Source organism: Danio aesculapii, chromosome 9 (assembly GCF_903798145.1).
Source record: "Danio aesculapii chromosome 9, fDanAes4.1, whole genome shotgun sequence".
Classification (NCBI taxonomy): domain Eukaryota; kingdom Metazoa; phylum Chordata; class Actinopteri; order Cypriniformes; family Danionidae; genus Danio; species Danio aesculapii.
In genome coordinates this window covers 766,138-786,245 of record NC_079443.1, presented here as the reverse complement: position 1 = coordinate 786,245, position 20,108 = coordinate 766,138, and the positions used below count along the sequence as shown (strand labels likewise).

Sequence of the window (20,108 nt, the reverse complement as noted above, 5' to 3'; positions counted from 1 at the left end):
GCGTACATATGTGTGTGTGAATTCATGAGCTGCTGCTTTAGATCAAGCTCTTTCCACAGTAATAAAACGCATACTCCCTCCACAGAGCAAATCAGAACCAGAGCGTATCTTTGACCTGATGCTGTGTGTGTGTGTGCGTGTGTGTGTGTGTGTGTGTGTGTGTGTGTGGCACATAGCCATCACAAAAGACAGCTACACCATGTTTAAATGAAACACCAGACGTGTGGTTGTCAGCTGGCGCTCTCTAGTGTTAATGAAGCATCGTTTCGCTCTGTGGTGTTGTTTATATGTTTATCCGTTTGCAATCAGTTTATTATCACCGCACAACACAAATGAATGGAAACACATGCGTTTAACACACAATCATTAAAGCTAAAATAAACTCAAATAAAAAAGTGAAATGCCTGAGCCAAAGTCTGTCATTAAATGATTCAGTTAAGCGACTCCCTGAACTGACTCACAAGAATCAGGCCAAGTAGTTTCAAACCACACATGATATAAGATGATGGACTGACACAGTTTCAATTTACTAGAACTTCTATGTTAGGCTGCTTTGACCCATCTACATTATAAAAGAGGTATAGAGATAAAGATTAACTGAATTGATGTCTCAATCTTGAAAAATACAATGATAAAAATAGCTAATCGGTAATAATTGAGTATTAAACTCTACAAAACGACAGGATATTTCAGCCCAAATTTGGGTAAAATTTGGACAAACCCAATGGTTGGCTTCATTTTTCATTTTCCTTCAGCTTAGTCCCTTATTTATCAGGGATCGCCACAGCGGAATGAACCGCCAACCATTCCAGCATGTTTTACGCAGCGTGTGGCCTTCCAGCCACAACCCAGTACTGGGAAAAAACCCATACACACTCATTCACTACGGCCAATGTAGTTCATCAATTCCCCTATAGCGCATGTGTTTGGACTGTGGGGGAAACCAGAGCACCCATGGGCCAAACGACTGTGAAGAACGGGAGGGGGAACTCAACTGTTTCTGAATGCAGTTTTTGCATTTGTTTTTTTTTTTGTAGACGTGCACAATTATTTGGAGGAAGCCCACGCCAACACCGGGAGAACATGCAAACTCCACACAGAAAAGCCAACGGACCCAGCTGAGGCTTGAACCAGCGACCGTCTTGCATTGAGGCGATCGTGCTACCCACTGCGCCACCGTGATTTATTTTAAATATAATTCTGAATGCAGCACTTGGGTTTTTCCCATATTTTACCCACTTTTGAGGTGTATATTTTGTCAGTGTCGAAATCAAATTTTTAATTATAAATATGCAGGTTTTGACTTTCTTTTAAACTATTTATTGCATTGTTTGTTATGTTGTTTACAGTCAAGCCATCAACATACACAAGCAATACAAACATGAAAATTATATTTAAAATAAGTCATGTTTCGTAACAAAATCAATTATTTAATAATCATTTACATATCATTTTACAGCCCCTTCCTCTACTCTCGCTTTCACAGAACAGATTGACTGCTGAAGCAGAGAAACACGCAGGAGAAGATGTTTTCCACACTGATAATAACTAACTTATCTACATTACACTTGTTAAATTGACAGATCTTACTGTAAACTGAGCCTGTGATGTTCATCTGCTGAACAGACAAAACTCCCAAAACATTCAAGAAACTGTTCACCCCCTCTTAAAAAAAGATTCTGTCATTATCCCTTCAATAAAAGCAGAACACACCTACCTGATGCTGTGCATCTGATCGGCCCTGCTGCACCTGTCCCTCAATCATTTCGGTCTCCTTTGCCTCTGATTACTATTGTGACATTAGTAATTTAATAAGAACCCATTCTTAAAGCCAAACTGACTAAATATGGGAACTTTTAGTACTCACTTGGCATGTTGAAAAATGATCTTATGTCCATTTTCCTGTTCTCTGTCATTTTATTTAGTCCATGACACTGCAAGGCAAGACAAGTTTATTTACACTGCAGCACATTTCACACATAACTCAAAGTAAAACTTTCATTAAAAATCAGCATTAAAAACAAGAATACAGTGAGGGGCATGGAGGTAAAGTTGGTTTTATATTCACACATTCGTTCAGTGACACTTGTGACACATTGTTTACATAGAGGTTTCATATTCGGATATTCAGATATTCTCCTTAATATTATAATGTCAGAAAGTATTCTTCGTAAATTATAAATAGGGAAATCATATTAGCAGCAAATGACTATCAAAGTACAGCATTGTCCACAGTCAATTAGATAGTGCTAATGTTGTCTTGAGGTCATACTTGCATGCTAATTCCGATCGAATATTCAAAGTAACATGGTAAACAATATAGAGACTGCTAAATGAAGGAGTGTGCTAATATAAATCCAACTTTACCTCTATTACTTTGAATATTCGATCGGAATTAGCATACAAGTATGACCTCTAAACAACATTAGCACTATCTATGTGGACAATGCTCTACTTTGATAGTCATTTGCTGCTAATATGATTTCCCTATTTAGAATTAGCAAAGAATACTTCTCTGAGATTATATTATTAAGGAGAAAGTCTGAATATCCGAATATAAAACCAACTTTACCTCTATCTTTGAATACTCGGATTGAAATAACATGTAAACACGACTTCATAACAACACTAGCACTATTATTTAACTGACTGTCAACACTGTTGTATTTGATAGTCGTTGGCTGCTAATATAATTTCACTATTTAGCAAATAATACTTTTTCGGAATTATATTATTGAGGACAAAGTAATAATGTGTGAATATAAATCTAACTTTACCTCAGTGTGGGGTGCTGGGGTCAGTTCGGACGTAGCATAGTGTTCATTTAGTAAACCCACAGCTGAACAATATACTAGCATTGTTACATTAAGTTAACTTTACGCCAAGGAACGGCTTTGGCGTGTTAGTTGTAGTGCACTATGCAACAAGCTGTTGTAAACAAGCTAACGTTTACTAGACTAGTGATATTAATCGCTAATATAGCAGATTAATCGCTAATCAGCATTTTTCGCCACAACTAATTTGTGAATGATTCTGCATCAACTGCATTAAAGAGAATCGCTTTATTTAAAGTGAATATAACACCCTACTTACTGGAGTTAACATTAGGTGCGTTCGACATGAAGCACGGCTGCAGCCGGTGATCAACGAGACTAGCCGAGCGCAGGAGGGGGCGGAGTTGAAATCGGTGCAGTCAAGCCGGACAGCCAAGTAGCTGCAGTCATGACTGATCACATGGCGTCATCATTATTTTACATTTATATCAACAAAGGATTTACAGTGCAAATAAAACAGAATACAGTCTCTACAAACTAGTTCATTTTTAAACAATAAGGGAATTATGAATTAAACATATAAACACATGAAATAAGGGGAATCCAGAGTGTAATAAAAACAGAGAAATGAATAGGCCCATTAAAGACAAAGCAATAAACACACATTTTAGGAGTTTAAACATCACTCTTTTGGCTAATACTTCTTGTTTGAATATGCTAAAAAGGGGTTTACATTTATTTACATTTATAGATATAAAACTATAATCCAAAAGGATTGAACAAAAGGTCATTCCTGAAATAAGTGAACTACACTTTAAAAAAAAAAGTTTCCCAGAAAGAGCAGGTACATCAATGTCACTTTTAAAACCTGCGTATAAACGGCTGGACAGGATATATATATATATATATTATAATCATATAAATAATTTTATAAGTATTTAATAAAATAGTTCTTTAACTCATAACAAAAAGGCTTTAAAACTTCAACTGTCTGCGGCTCTTTCTCTATGTTTAATGAGTAAATTTAGCTTTTTCAATATGTATTTTTTATATACCCCCTGTGTTTAACTCTTTCTTCTTCTTTTTTTTGTTTTTTACAGTTCTTTTTCTTCATTGTTAAAGACGGCTGTTCTGCCTATCTGTTGTTGTATGTATAAATTGTATACCCGGTTTATGGGCTTAATAAAATATATATATATATATATATAAGTCTTCAGATGCTGCACTGGCTGAATCAGTTGTCTGATCTTAGATCTCAGTTGCGGTACTTTGAGGCCACATGTGACAGTCACGTGGCGTCAATCCGGACAACATTTCTAACCAGCATGCACCGCTTAAAGACAGATTTCGATCGATCTGCGCAGCGCTGCACGAAGTCGAATGCACCTATAGACTGATCTCACGTGGCCGCCATTTTAAAAAGTGAAGTCGAGGCTGCGGTGGGAAGAAACCCAGAAGTATCGTTGGGAGTTACATTGGAACATGTGCTACAGAGGACTGCAGTGTATTATCACAGGTTACATAGGCTGAAGCAGGAAAGCATCCCCACCTGCTGCCATGAACTGAAGCCTATAGGACACTTGAGCGTATTACTCTTACAGAGATTGTGATGTTTTTTGAGGCTAAATTGCTTTTAATTGTTTAAAGTAATCTTACTGAATGATATTAGAGTGGTGTTTACACCATTTCTGCATTTTGAAATCTCAGCTGGAGGTTTGTAATCCACATCATGTTACTGCAATGTTTACATTGCTGGTCCGGGTTTCTTCCCACCGTAGCCTCACATTGTTTCTTTAAAATGGCGGCCGCGTAAAATAAGCATATTACTAGGGTATATGCTGAAGCATGCTAATAGGACTTTTAATTTGCCAGTAACCTGGGTTAAGTGCTTCCAGTGAACTGTTTGCCATTGCAAAATCGCCGCATTTAAGGTCTGTTTTCTTTAAAAATCTGTGATCTCCACTGGCTGAGTGATATCTGATGTAGAGTGGGTCTCAGCTTGCACAAGAAGCACTGCAGTAAATGACATTTCCCCCCTCTATGTCTTTATAACATGAGCATTTATTTTACCCCAGTATATTCAATGGAGCTCCTGCTCTAGCCTGCCGATTCTGACATTCTTTTCGTCTCATACCAAGCGTTGTTCCAATGACTTTCCTGACTGCTGTCCTGTGTATGACCCTGCCTGCTTTGATTATGTACGCTCTCAGTCTTTGCCCTCTTGCTCTGTTTTGGACATATTGTTGTGATACTGAACTTCTGCTGCACTCTTACTACGTTGTCTGGATTTGCCCCTGTGTTTGTTGATTGGTTTGGACTGCTTAGTTTCCGCCTGTTTACTCGTTGATGTCTCTGTCTAATCCCTCTAATAAACTTCTGCATATGGATTCTAACACAGCCTCAGCCTCCTCGTTACAATCAGTGACAGACTGCAAACTTTGGACGTTAACATCAGGTTTATATCATGTAAATGTGAAGTCTGGAGACCCTAGATTAGAGATATCCCTAAAACTACTGATCCTAACATCTCATAAGATAATATTTTAATTTCAGGGGAACTTTCACAGGTAAGTACTAGCTTTTGAAAAGGAAAGAAAGTATGAGAAGTTCATCTTGTGACGGCTGTCCGGATCCTCCTTAATGATCAAACCTGTGTTGTTGTTTGGTTCCACTGCGAGCTCCTGATCCTCAAGCTGATCAGACAGACACACCATGCACCTGTAGTGCTCACTGAACAGCACAGTTTCACGGTCCGACAGACATCCGAGAGGGAAACAATCCAGCTGTACAAGTGCGTGACGTTTCTTAACAGGCTTCAGATATACTGCAGGAGTCGACAACACATCAAGAGAGTTCTTCAATCACATTTAAGTGTCTTCCCAGCATCTGCTGTGCTTAAACGATGTCCAAACACAGACGTCATGGCTGAAACAAGGCTAAGTTTCAGAGAATAGTTGGCTATCGATGTTTCTGTGGCCTCACAGCGAGAAGGTCGCTGGTTCGAGCCTCAGCTGGCTCAGTTGGTGTTTCTGTGTGGAGTTTGCATGTTCTCCACATGTTGGTGTGCTCCGGTTTCCCTCACATCTCCAAAGACATGTGGTACAGGTGAATCGGGTAAGCTGAAGTGTCCGTAGTGAATGTGTGTGAATGAGTGTGTAAGGATGATTCCCAGTGATGGGTTGCATCTGGAAGGGCATCCGCGGTGTAAACCATATGCTGGATGAGTTGGCGGTTCATTCCGCTGTGGTGACCCTGGATTAATAAAGGGACTAAGCTGAAAAGAAAATGAATGAATGATCAGTGTCTGTGTTTAGACTGTTCTGTGTTTATTTTTGGTGGTGAGCTGCATTATGCAACACAGGTCGTTTGCTCAGTCAGTCAGTCGACAGCGGCCTCTTTTGGATTTACATGAGAGCAGCAGGCCTGAATGGCGCTCTTGAGAAACTTGAGATCTGGAAAAACATACACAGTGGCCTCTGGTGGATCCACGAAAACAAAAACTGCAAAGAAACGTAGCTCCTGGGACGTATTTGGCGCTCTCCAGAAATGTAGACAGGGGTACATTCTCAGGATGAGCCTGGGTTGTTTTTTACTCTACTTGCACTCATTATTTTGGCAAGTATAGTATCTTTCAGTACACTTTCCACCACTCATTAAAGCAGGCTTACACTAAACACAGTTGTCCCATGTTAAAAACATGCGTCCTGATGCATTCAGAATCAGATTCTCTCACTCGACCTGCACTACACTTATCGGCTAGATTTACTAAGGCATGATTTTTCAGGTAGGCAGGAATTTTCCAGCATTCAGAAAGAGCCGGTTTGTCATGAGGATCAAAGCCGATCCAGCAGGTAAAGTACAGTGTGAAGCTTCTAATTTATGAAGGTTTTTATAAAAACGCTGTGCTATGAGTGATGTGTTCTCTAGACGAATCTAATATTTCACAGCAGCTCTTCATCCATGAGAGGAAACCTCCCAGTGTCATGACATGAAGATGAAAACTGTAAGACCCTACAGGTTGATTGAACTCTAAAAAAAATTATGAAACTCATTGCACTAATAAAGGATGATTATTACTACAAAACATTTCTAATTTAATGTATCTAAGAATTCAACAGCACTGAATTAAAAACATTTAATTGACCCGAACTAAAAGTGTTCAATGCAATAAAACTGAAACGTTACATCTGTTTCTTTTATTAAAACAAGTAAAATAATCTGCCAATGGAGTAAGAAAAGTAATATCATGTCAAAGCCAAGACTAATTTCTTATCCTCACCCCATTGGCAGATTATTTAGCATGTTTCATCAGAAAACTCACTTCATTTTGACTCAATTATTTTTGCTTTCTAGTAAATGCTTCTTGATTTAAGAAGTTTTCGATATTTTGGATCAGAAACAAAATCTCTAAGTAAGAAAAGCCTTTATTTTTTGCAGTGTATGATCCATTATCCAGTCTGAGACGTTCATAACTGGTGTATAAAGCAGACATTCCTGAAAGAAAAGAGATAAACGGCAGACAGCTGCGAGAGATCAGCCGCTTCACACCGTCTGCAACTGAGAAGAATGGATTAACTGCACATCTTCTGCTTTAACCGACACACACACAGAGAGACGGAGTGTGTGTGTGTGTGTGTGTGCGTGCGTGTGTGTGTGTGTGTGTGTGTGACACAAATCATATTCTTGCCAGAAATCTGTCCTCGGAGAGTTAGCGATCGCTGGATGTTCAGCTTTTGAGCAGTTACACCAGACCACACACACCGATGTACATCGATTAAACACACTGAGCCATGACCAGGACTACAGCAGTGTGTGTGTGTGTGTAAACTGCTAAATATACTTTATTACTTAGAGTTTTGTCTGGTTTCTTGTCCGAATATCTGAGGATTCTGAAATCAAGAAGCATTTTCTAGACAAGCGAAAAATACTGTGGTTTTATTTTAGAAATATGAGTCAAAATGAAGTGTTTTTACTCTGCTCTGGTTTTTTCTGCAGCTTTATGTACTGCTATCTTGACATTCAAGTGACATCCGTCATGTTAGTAGCGGATGTATAGAATATACTCCCATTTGTCAATCTCTGGCTTCATTACTAAACAAAATCTACTCTAAACGGTTTCACCCTTAACTCACTCTGTCTCTTTAAATCTGGCATTTGGTCCAGAAGTTCACACGGTTCCAGAATGTCTGTGCTACACCAATACAGCTTTGTGTGTTGAGAAAACACGCCCTCTAGTGGAGAAAATTACACACTGCACCTTTAAATGTGGTGTTTGTTCCAGAAATTCAAATGGTCGAATCAGAATGTGCTTAATAACTACACCTGTTTGTTGTGAAAATAAATGACACACAGCACCTTTAAATGTGCCATTCGCTTCAGAAATTAAATTTTTTCCTTTATTTTTTTGGAAAAATAATTAAATAGGCCTTTGTTTGTTGTGAATACACGCCCTCTAGTGGAGAAAATTACATACTGAGGCTTTAAATGTGCCATTCGATACTGCACTTTTATATCTGGCAATTGTTCCAGAAATTCAAATGGTTCCAGAATTTTTGCATTAAAAAAAGACACCTTTGTTTGTTGTGAAAACAATTACACACTGCACCTTTAAATGTCAGAAATTCTAGTGCTTCTCATATTTTTCGTAAAGAAATAAATACGCCTTGTTGTTAATACATGCTCTCTAGTGGACAAACTTACACACTGAGGCTTTAAATGTGCCATTCGATCCAGAAATTCAAATGGTTCCCTTATTTTCACAAAAAATAAATAAATACACGTTTGTTTGTTGTGAATGGATGCCCTCTAGTGGAAAAAATGGCACACTGCGTCTTTAAATGTGGCATTTGTTTCAGAAATTAAACAATTTGCCTTTATTTTTCACTAAAAAAATAAATAATTCTTTGCTTGTTGTGAATACATGCCAAAATTACACACTGCACCTCTTAATGTGGCATTCGCTCTAGAAATTCAAATGGTTCCAGAAGTTTTGTGTTAAAAAATGACACCTTTGTTTGTTGTGAAAACTACTACACACCGCACCTTTAAATTTGGCTCTCCTTTCAGAAGTTATAGTGCTTTATTCTATTTTTCTCTTCTTTTTTATTATTTTATAACCCATTTTATCTGTTTTTATGCTTATTTATTTAATTTTTTAACCATTTTTATTATTTTTTGTTTTTATTTTTCTTATACTTGTTTCTTTTATTCCTGTTTGTGTAAAGCACTTTGAATTGCCACTGTGTATGAAATGTGCTATATAAATAAACTTGCCTTGCCTTGCTTCTCATATTTTTCGTAAAAAAAATACACCCTTGTTTGTTGTAAATACATGCCCTCTAGTGGAGAAGATTACACACTGAGGCTTTAAATGTGCCATTCGATCCAGAAATTCAAATAGTTCTCTTATTTTTCATAAAAAATAAATAAATACACATTTGTTTGTTGCGAATACACGCCCTCTAGTGGAAGAAAATACACACTGCGCCTTTAAATGTGGCAATCCTTTCAGAAATTCAATTCTTTGTTAGTTGTGAATACAACAACCTCCCTCTAGTGGAGGAAATTACACACTGCAACTTTAAATGTGGCATTGATGATAGAGTGCAGCTTCCAGTGTGAACAGACACTGATTTCAACAAAAGTCTTTTAATGCGCAGATGTGGTTATAACAAACGTTTCACTTTAAAATCAATAAAAGAGGCTGAATACAAACCGTTGCTCATCGTCCATGCATGAGAACAACACAACAACTGCTCAGTCCTAAATATTAGCTCAGTGTAACACTTCATAACACATTTCCATCCCGCTCAATCCGCATCTTACCCACATTTCATTAAATATGCTAATGAATCAAAACAGAACTAAAGAAATCTCCCTTGATTTATCCAGAATCAGGTCACAGACGGCGCTCTTCTTTTCACTTCACGCTGATATTATAAGGCTTTGGTCAGAATCGTCATTGGGAATCATTTTAAAGGGTTAGTTCACCCAGAAGTCAAGATTCTGTTATTAATTACTCTTCCTCGTGTTTTTTTAGTCCTCTGAGAGCTTCGTTCATCTTCTGAACACGAATGCGGATATATTAGATGTAATCCTGGAGCTCTCTTCATCCTCCATAGACAGCAAGGGTCCCGAGATGGTCAAAGTCCAGAAATGACCAGAAACATCCTCAACACAGGCCACGTGTGTTCAGTGTTCAGCTGGAATCATATGAAGCTCCAACAACACTTCTGTGCGGCAAAACAAAACTGTAAACACTCAGTAAACACAGACTTCAGAATCAGATCAGGGCACGCATTCACTGCCGTTTTTATGCTGCACATTTGTTGTTGGTTTTTTACAGTTTTCTGCAACACATTTGTCGTTTTTACATGTTTTTTTTAGTTATTCTGCTGCACATTTTACATTTATTTTGGTATTTTTTACATTTTTGAGCCGCAAATATTTTGTTTTAACAGATTTTTTTTTGCTGCACATTTTTTTGTTTTCTTTTTTGCTGCATAATTGTTTTTAGTTTTGTCTGGCACACATTTATTTTAAAAAACTAATTTGCAGCACATTTATTTTTTGCAGCACATTTGATGTTTATACAGATTTTTGCTGCACATTTATTGTTTTTTCATGGTTTTTCCTAGCAAACATTGGTTTTTTTAGTCATTCTGGTGTTACATTTTTAGTTTGTAAATATTTTGTTTTTATGGATTTCTTTTTTGCTGCACATTTTTTTTTTGTTTTTACTGGGTTTTCTTGTGCACATTTGCTTTTTTATATAGTTTGTCTGGCGCACATTTATTTTTAAGTTTTTTGGCTGCAAATATTTTGTTTTTACAATTTTTTTTTACTGCATAACTGTAAATTTTTACTGGGTTTTCATTCGGGGCACATTTGCTGCTGTTTTTTTTTTTTTTTTTTTTTACAGTTTTTCTTGTGCACATTTGCTTTTTTAATAGCTTTTCTGGTGCACATTTATTTTGAACATTTTTTTGCTGCATATTTGTTTGTTGTTTTTACATTTTTTGCTCCACAATTAATTTTACTGATATTTTTGCTGCACATTTTTTGTTGTATTTTTTGCTGCATAATTGTTGTTTTACTGGGTTTTCTTGTGCACATTTGCTGTTGTTTTTGTACAGTTTTTTTTTGCACAGTTACTTTTTTTAAATAGTTTTTCTGGTGCACATTTAATTTTAATATTATTTCCTGCATATTTGTTTGTTGTTTTTACATGGTTTTTCTTTGCAAACATTTGTTTGTTTGTTTTGTTCATTTGTTTTGGTGTGTTTTAAACTTGCTGAGCCACACATTTTTTGTTTTACAGGTTTTTTATGCTTCACGTTATTTATTTTTTGCTGCATAATTGTTGTTTTGACTGTTTTTTGCTATACATCTGCTGTTTTTACATTTCTTTTTGCCACACAAAGGTGTTTCTGGACTTTCGTATGATTACAGTTAAAGATCCAAGAACACTCTTAAGTGCAAAAACTGACGAATACAGCAAAAAACAAAAAAAAACAAAACCGTTTTTGCCATGTCAAACATCATGTTTGACTTTGTTTGCCAATGTTTTCTCTTTCCAATCAGCTCATCCGAGTGTGTGTTTACTATGGACAGTAAATCATACTGCCATTAGAGTCATCAATGCAACATCCATGAACATCGTATTGATCTAATACTGAAGTTATTGGTGATAACACATAAGTGTTGTTGGAGCTTCATATGATTCCAGCTGAACACTGAACACACGTGGCCTGTGTTGAGGATGGTTTCGTCTTTTCTGCACTTCGAGCATCTCGGGACCCTTGCTGTCTATGGAGGACGAAGAGAGCTCCAGGATTACATCTAATATATCCGCATTCGTGTTCAGAAGATGAACGAAGCTCTCTGAAGACTGAAATAACATGAGGGACAGTAATTAACAACAGAATCTTCATCTTGTCATGAGTGAACGAACCATTTACTATTACTCTGGTGCATTTTGCATTGATCACACTGCAAAAAACGAAAAATCTTAAGAGTTTTTGTCTCATTTCTAGTTTAAATACCTAAAAACGTTCAATCAAGAAGCATTTTCTAGACAAGGATAAAATATTGGCTTGTTTTCAGAGAGAATGAGACTAAATTAAACCAGTTTTTCCTTAAAACAAGCAAAGTAAGATAAACTAGTATTCAGTTTAAAGCGTTTACTCACCCCATTGGTGGATTATTTTGCTTGTTTCAATGAAAAACCCATTTAATTTGGGCTTATTATTTCTGAAAACAAGACAATCTGCTTTACTTGTCCAGAAAACACTTCTAGATTTGACAATTTTGAGATTTCTGAACTAGAAACAACACAAAAACTCGAAACTATTTTTGTGCTGAGTCCTTCAGAATGGGTCGGTATCACCAGGTTACTATCAGGAATGAGAAACTAGCATTAAACTAGTAATGACAGCAGTACGAAACCGCTTGTTGAAGCCCATCTGAAGATTCAGTGCTGAGAAACTGAAGTGTTGTTGAGTCTGTGGAGGATCTGAGACACTTCAGGATGTCTTACGAACCCCTCATGATGAAGAAGATGCCCTGATATAATACTCTATGCATTAAAGGGTCAGTTCACACAAAATTAAAACACCTCGCCAATGTTGTTTCAATCCCCTGAGAGCTTTGTTCATCTTCTGAACACAAATGAAGCTATTTTAGATGAAATCCTGGAGCTCTCTCGTCCTCCATAAACAGCAAGGGTCCAAAAAAAGACCAAACACATCCTCAAAACAGACGTCCGTGGCTCAATCTGAGTTTCATCAAGCTATAAGGATACTTTAGAGTGCTCATATCAGCATCATTTCATATAGTTATGGCAATTCCAGTTCCAAGTACTCAATATATAGCAGATTTAATCTAAAATATCTTCATTTGTGTCCTGAAGATGAACGAAGCTCTCAGCGGGTTGAAATGACACTTGGAGGAATAATTAATTAAGTGAACACACACATATTTGAACATTTCATGATGAATGAGATCCAGCAGTGTCTGTGTTTTCCTCCACCCGTACGAGTGGAGAAAACAATGATTGTGATGTGTCCGGATGAACAGGCTTCGCTCTCGGCCGTGAGAGTCTGTTTGGCACTTTTGCTGCGGTCAGAAGTGTTTCAGTGTGCGTGATGATGATGATGATGATGATGATTGCGGTCAGAGGAGGCAGGAGAAGCTTCATAAACACTGTCCATCCTCAAACACAGAGCCCTCCAGAGGATCCTCCATCAGTCCTGGTGGCTCTTTTCCTGACTCACTTTGTACTCGTACTGCAGGGAAAAACACCGTTTCAGAGGCAGCACACGGAGAAACTGCTCATGTTATAACAGATACACTGCTAAAGATGAGCTTCTTAGTTAGAAAATATCTCAGAATGTTTAAATCAGGAAGCATTTTTTGGACAAGTAAAATATTATAGTCTTGTTTTCAGAAATAATGAGCGTGTCTGTCAACACTGGGATGTGAAAATGAGGGATATGCCCACCATAATAAGGGATTGCCTCAATTAAATGATCAGTAATACGTTTTATTTATTATTTACAGTTATTTAACTTACAGTTATTTATAACTTACACATTCTGATTTAAGAGCAGCGAATGAATCTCTTATTTATTTAGATGTTTTTCTTTTCATACATTACATAACAGAGGAGTCACTTTAATAATGCACACATCTAACGTTATAATGGAAGCGTTCGATTGCTTCCCTGACTTTTCATGCTCATTTAGGACAAAATTAGTTATGTTTGATCCCATCTAGATCAACATCTTTAGATATTATTATTATTATTATTATGTGTATATGTCTGTTTAAACACACACTCAAAACCCAGACTTTCACTCCGCTTCATATCGCGTGTACAGAATCCACTTGGGAAGCAGCGTCTGTTTATTACTATAGAGCGCGTCAGCTGACAGTCACGCACCGCTATATGACTGTTTTGAGGATTGCATATGAAGGGGAGACGGCACCTGTTATGGAACGGAAAGGGATTCCCGCCGTTTTTAAATTTATTTCAAAGTGTTTGCATGCCTAAACAAAGCGAAAGCACAGAACAGACTCACATTTAAGAGCAAGGGGCGACCCCTGGTGGTTCGGCGGTATGGGTTACGTATAGCTCGGCTTGGCTCTTTAATGTTTATTCGCCAACCTTCAGAGATAGACTGAAAATACAGGAGAAATACGGGAAAATACTTTTACGGGATGATAGAACTGTAAAATATGGGAGAATCCCAGGAAAAACGCGAGGGTTGACGGGTAAGAATGAGTCAATATGAAGTGAGTTTTTCCATTAAAACAAGCTAAATAATCAGACAATGGGGTAAACTAAATAATCCAGTTTTTGATTTGAAATACCATTATATTGCTTACCCATTGTCAGATTATTTTGCTTGTTTTAAGGAAAAACTCACTTAATTTTGACTCATTATAGCTGAAAACAAGACTATATGTTTTGCTTGTCTAGAAAATGCTTCTTGATTTAAGATTTCTTTGACATTTGGACTAAAAACAAGATAAAAACTCAAAGAGAAGCCTTTTTTGCAGTGTAAGAGGTGGTTTAAAGACACTCTACTATCCTCATTTTACAGAGTTAAACAGGTGAGTTTTACCATACTTTACACCACTGGTAAAAACTAACTAATTACAAATATACAGTATATATATATATATATATATACACAGCTGAAGTCAAAATAACTCGCCCTCCTGTGAATTTTCAAATATTTCCCAAATGATGTTTACCACAGCAAGAAATATTTCACAGTATTTCCTATAAAACCATTTTAAGGTGCCTAATTACCCTAACTTTACCCTAATTACCCTAGTGAAGCCTTTAAATGTCACTTTAAGCTGAATACTAGTGTCTTGAAGAATATCTAGTCTAATATTATTTACTGTCATCATGACAAAGAGAAAAGACATCAGTTATTAGAGAGTTATTAACACTATAGAAATGTGTTGATAAAATCTTTCTATTAAACAGAAATTGGGGAAAATATACAGGGGGGCTAATAATTCTGACTTCATATATATATATATATATATATATATATATATATATATATATTTATTTTTTTATATATGAAGTCATACATATAAGTCTTTGACACACTGTTTACCATTAAAAATAACACTTAAACATTATTTTTTTAACATAGAAATAGTGTTAACATGTTATATTTTTAATGGTTAACAGTGTAAATAGGTAGTCAGTTATTCCATTATACAGCAGTTTCTTTAGTTGACCCATAGTTATCATTAATAAGGTTCAAATTGGGATAATATTGACACTTACGAGTAGAACGTGTTTGTTTAGGTTGAAGCTGTAACTCATGTATAAGTTGCAATGTCAGTTCGATGTATATATTTTTAAACTGTTCTTGTTGACATCTTGGAGTGAAAACATAGACTGAACTTGAGGCCGCGGGTGACCTGGTCTGATAAACTCACTACACAGACAGTGTGACCGTCCCTCTGGAAACCGCAGATGGCCATGGCGTGACCGCAGTATAAACCAATCACACATGTTTCTCGACTACATCCCAACCAACGATTCCAACATATGTGTGCACGCGCAACAGAAAGCAGTAGACGCATCTCTACAGCAATCTCACGACACAACTGCTCCAGAGCAGCGCCTCGCGATATTTGCAAACAAGTCATATGAATCATATTTATTATCATTTGACAGTAACGGAGGAACGCCACCAATGTAGTGAAGTAAGAGTACTGATTTTACTCTAATTTACTTATTTTATTTACTTTTATAGTCTAATTTACTTGAGTAAGAGTAAAAGAACACATTTTTAAATGTACTCAAAAAGTACACGTGTGTGTGTGTGTGTGTGTGTGTGTGTGTGTGTTTACCAGAGCCAGCTGTCGTCCTATATTGCCCACAGTGATGACTCCTGCGAAGAAGATGCACGGCAGCCAGGAGCGAATGTAGAGGAAATCAGGGGACGTGTACCTGCGCACATTATACACACATTAAACACTCGCTGATGTGTGTGAGAGAGAGAAAGATTGTTAGAGTGTGCAGACCTTGTATTCCTAATGTTGTTGGGACTAAATGTCCCCACAAGTATAGCAATACCAGTTAATTTGGAACGTTTTTGATAATTTTCTGTTCTCCATGAGGAAAGTGGCTCATAAATGAGACAGAATGAAGGATTGCCACGTGAGGCACTTTTTATTGAGGATATTTATCAGGACTTGTTTTGAACTGCTGCCATTGTGGAGCTGGACAAGCCGAAGACACTTTTAACACAAGCTCCACTAGATTTGACTGAAATAAGAGAGTCAAACACACCCAGGGTAACTTGAGGGTGAGTAGATCATGTGTTAATCTTAATTTGTGTGTGAACTAACCTTTTAAATGTCGCATGAACTGCTTTGAAATGTGCATTTTAGAAATCTGATATAACTACAACCTGAAATATGAAGAGGATATAGAGAAGCTCCTCCCCTTTTAAAACAATAAATAAAAATCAGCCAATAGCGTTTAGTTTATCAGAGCTCTGAGAGTCAGTGAGAGCGGTTGAGCTCAAGCGCATTAAACGAACAGCCAATGAGTAGACGTGGGCGGGGCATGTCAGACACTGCAGAGCATTCGATTGGTCAGAAGATTTGATGAGAAACTGAAGTATAATTGTTGATTCATCTGCAAATTATACATGTTTACATCAGGTTTACATCTTCTACATGTGAATTTTGTCGCTGTTTTGGAGACACTAGCTTATAGATTTCCTTAAAACTACTGATGATGACATCTAAAAGCACGCTATGTTAAATTCAGGTGACCCTCATCAGTAGCTCTCGTTAGCTGAAGTGTGACAGAGACTCACTGAAAGACTCCGTTGTAGACCAGCAGCTGAGTGGCGAGCGTGGCGAGGATGGCGATGATCACTCCCAGTCCAAAACCGCTTCGCGAGCGGTCAAACGTCCACCACAGGCCCACAGACAGAGCCGCTAGCGTCAGCGACAGCTGCACGTTGTTGGCAAAGTCCACCTTCTGTTGAGGCCAGCGTTAAAGACAACACGTCACCCATCAGCAATCGAATCACGCATAATCAGTTAGCAACACTGCCTAATGAAATGCTTAAAGGGGTGGTCCACTACCGTATGATATTTTAAGCTTTAGTTGATGTGTGATGTAGCTGTGTGAACATAAACGACATCTCTGAATGCACGACGCTCAAAGTTCAATGCTAAGGGAGACACTGGCTTTAACAGAGCTAGCTTAGCCTAGCCTACAGCGAATGAAGTTTGGGGACTACAAAAACAATACATCCAGGCTAGTGAGATCTCAAACGCTTGCAAATACCCTGCGCAGCGACGGGCCACAGCCAGAGGAGCTGTAATGTTAAAGCAGAGAAAGCTAAAATGGCGTCCAAACGCTGCTATTCCCACAGAGCTTCTGTATTTGGGTTTCCAAATGACTCGACACAAAGAGAGAAGTGCTCACAGTTTAATTGAATTCTGTTCCAGAGGATTATAATACAGAGCTAGCTGTAGTGTTTGATAAGGGACAGCTTCCAGAATCTCTCCGGTTCAGTGCTGGATTCAGTCCTCAGAGGAGCAGCTCCAGCCATGACAGCCGAAGCTCACAACCTGTGAGTGTTTTTATTTGTTGATCTGTTACATGCACAGTGTCTGGCGCTAATGGCATGTTGTAGCGAGGATGTAAACAACAGGAAATGCTGTTTGGCACTGCTAACAATTTAGCTACAAACTCAAACTGTAATCTTTAGCAGCGCTGCGGTGTCTCTCTCTATGCGGACGCTTTCAGTGCATTCTACATCTTAAATAAACTTGCAGAAGACATGTGAACGTTTCATATTACGGACACATGCTCATTACTAGAGCCAGACGGAATCTGCGGACGGTTTTTGCTATTTCTGCTGAGAATTTTGATAAAAATCTGCGGATTTTGGGATTATCATAACTAAAACCTCAATATGTGAAATAAAAAATAACATCTTTTAACTTTCATTTAATGTTTAAAATGCAAATCCAATTAGATTCACTTTATTTAATAAACAAAGCAAGTCTCTCATATAATATCTCTACTAAAAGACAGAGAATATTACTGTACACACTGCACTGTACATAAATCAGATTTTCATATTAGTCAATAATATTACTGTACTTAATTTAAAAACTGAATAAATATAGATTTACACACAAGTAAATAAACAGAATTAATAATGAGCTAAAACTCTGCAGAATTCTGCGCGCGCAGATTTCGTGTGGGCCTTCCCATAACTCATTAAGAGAGTAAACACAGCCCTGTTAGACAATAAGCTGCGGCGCGAAGTGGATTTTTCCATCAAAAATGGTAAAAGTGGGAATGTAACTGATTTATTTATTTATTACACATTTATTGCCACATCAGCATCTTATGGCTATTTTGTGGCCAAATGGATATACATTAAAATATTACATGATAAAACAAATTCGTATTATATTTTTAAAAATTACTTAAAATATAAATAGATAAAATTTACAAAAAATTAACTCAAAGTTAAATATGGTTTTTCAGTTCTATTTTTGATAATAAAAAAGAAAAGTAAAACTCTTCCTGGTGGTACCTTATTAAAAATGTCCATCAAAGTGCTCTCCTTATAAACATGTTGTCTAATGGAATTTAAACTTCTACATTCCAACAAAATATGTTTGATGATGAGAGCAGTCTGGCAGATATTACATTTAGGTGATTCTTCGTTATTTAATAAATATGAATGTGTCAAATGTCCAATTCGACATCTGGTATAGACAGTCTGATCACGCCTGGTGTCGAATTTATAATTTGCTAAATGTCTTTCATTTATTTTCGGGTTAATTTCATGTAATTTGTTGTTGATGCAGTTGTGCCATTCTCTTTGCCATGTTTGGATATGTACAAATTGATGGTGGGTTTCAAGTCATCAGGAGGAATTAAACATTCGGTCACATTTAAGGAGATAGCCTTTTTTGCAGTTTCATCTGCCAGTTCATTTCCACGTATGACCTGGAATCCAACAGAAGATCATGTTGAACTTCTGGTTTTCTAGTGTGGTCATTTTCTTTTAAATCATGGGGTTATTATGGGGTGATCACACTTAGAAGCTTCAAGTGCTTGAAGACAGGATTTGGAATCTGTGCAGATTTAAAAGTTACGATGCTGTGTCCTTTCCATTTGATCTAAAGCCATATTTACTGCATAAGCTTCTGCTGTGTGACTTGAACTTTCTAAAGTGCCAAAGACGGAATGTAACTGATATGCTGCAACGGCTCCTTTAAATACGACTTCAATGTGACGAATTTCGCCGCCGGAGCTGAAGGCAGACAGCGTTGTCGCCAGAACGACCAGAGCGACCTTGGACGCTCTCACCGCGTTCAGTGTGTACGCACAGTTAAAAGTCTTTTTTATTTTTAAACTTATTTTCAGTTTATTTGGACCCAAGAAACGGAGGAAAAACTAGCAGAAACCTAACAGGAGCACCCGAGTCTGTTTGACGTGTCATCTGAGCAAAACCACAACCGGGTCAAAAGAGAACAAAAGTTGAGGAGAAATCGCAAATTATTGTTATCACTCATCCACACAATGTCCGATCAGCCTGAAACTTCACATGGTAGATAAGATTCCTCTCCTGAAGACATCTACATGCCAATATTGAGTCACAGTCATAGCGCCACCTGCTGATAGAAGGTAGTTTGGCTTTTAACTTAACCACACAATTGTTACATATTTACATATATGCCTGAAACTTCACATGGTGGATAAAATTCCTCTCCTGAAGACATCTACATGCAAATATTGAGTCACAGTCATAGCGCCACCTGCTGACAGGAGGAAGTTTGGTATAAATCTGTGATTTTCTCTCATTTTTTAATCGGCCTAAAATATTATTGTCCGCTGTTCTCTGTCATACTATCGCCACCGGGCGGCGGTGAGCCCGGGTGCGGGGTCCCTATCATCGCTGCTTGCAGCTTTAATTATTATTATCATCATGTAGTAAATCACAAAAGATTTTCTTCGTGTTTTTGGTTGTGAGATGTAGTTTGGACAGAGCGATTCTTCTTATTGTAAAGTCATGCAGTGTGACACCCCCTGTCGCCGATCCACCATGCAGTGTAAACAAAGCAGTGATGAAGCACTAGCCCAGATAGTCATGCAGAACACATCTGTGATACGACTACTAAAATCGTGCAGTCTAAACTGGGCATTACGTGCTCTGCGCTGGACTTTAGACTTCCTCTCAGCTGGTCTATTGAGCGGTCTATTTTAGCTCCTCAAAATAGCAACGCGCCTTAACACACCTCCTTTTTTAGACC

General features: G+C 37.6%; 1 protein-coding gene and 1 long non-coding RNA gene across 2 annotated transcripts in view; both read right to left on the bottom strand.

Moving 5' to 3' along the window:
* Positions 1–1,711: 1,711 nt before the first annotated feature.
* Positions 1,712–3,161, bottom strand: LOC130234479 (uncharacterized). Its single transcript, XR_008838321.1, has 3 exons — positions 3,094–3,161; positions 1,868–1,934; positions 1,712–1,789 (listed from the first exon to the last, which is right to left on the bottom strand). It is a non-coding gene; the product is annotated as an uncharacterized LOC130234479 (long non-coding RNA).
* Positions 3,162–9,406: 6,245 nt separating this feature from the next.
* insig2 (insulin induced gene 2) overlaps positions 9,407–20,108 on the bottom strand; it is a 15,050-nt gene continuing 4,348 nt past the window's right edge. Inside the window, exons 4-6 of the mRNA XM_056464984.1 lie at positions 16,637–16,803; positions 15,660–15,759; positions 9,407–13,060 (exon numbers count right to left, since the gene is read on the bottom strand). Coding sequence (XP_056320959.1) covers positions 13,019–13,060; positions 15,660–15,759; positions 16,637–16,803 — 309 coding nt within the window. The 3' untranslated portion in view covers positions 9,407–13,018. The remainder of the gene's footprint in view (positions 13,061–15,659; positions 15,760–16,636; positions 16,804–20,108) is intronic.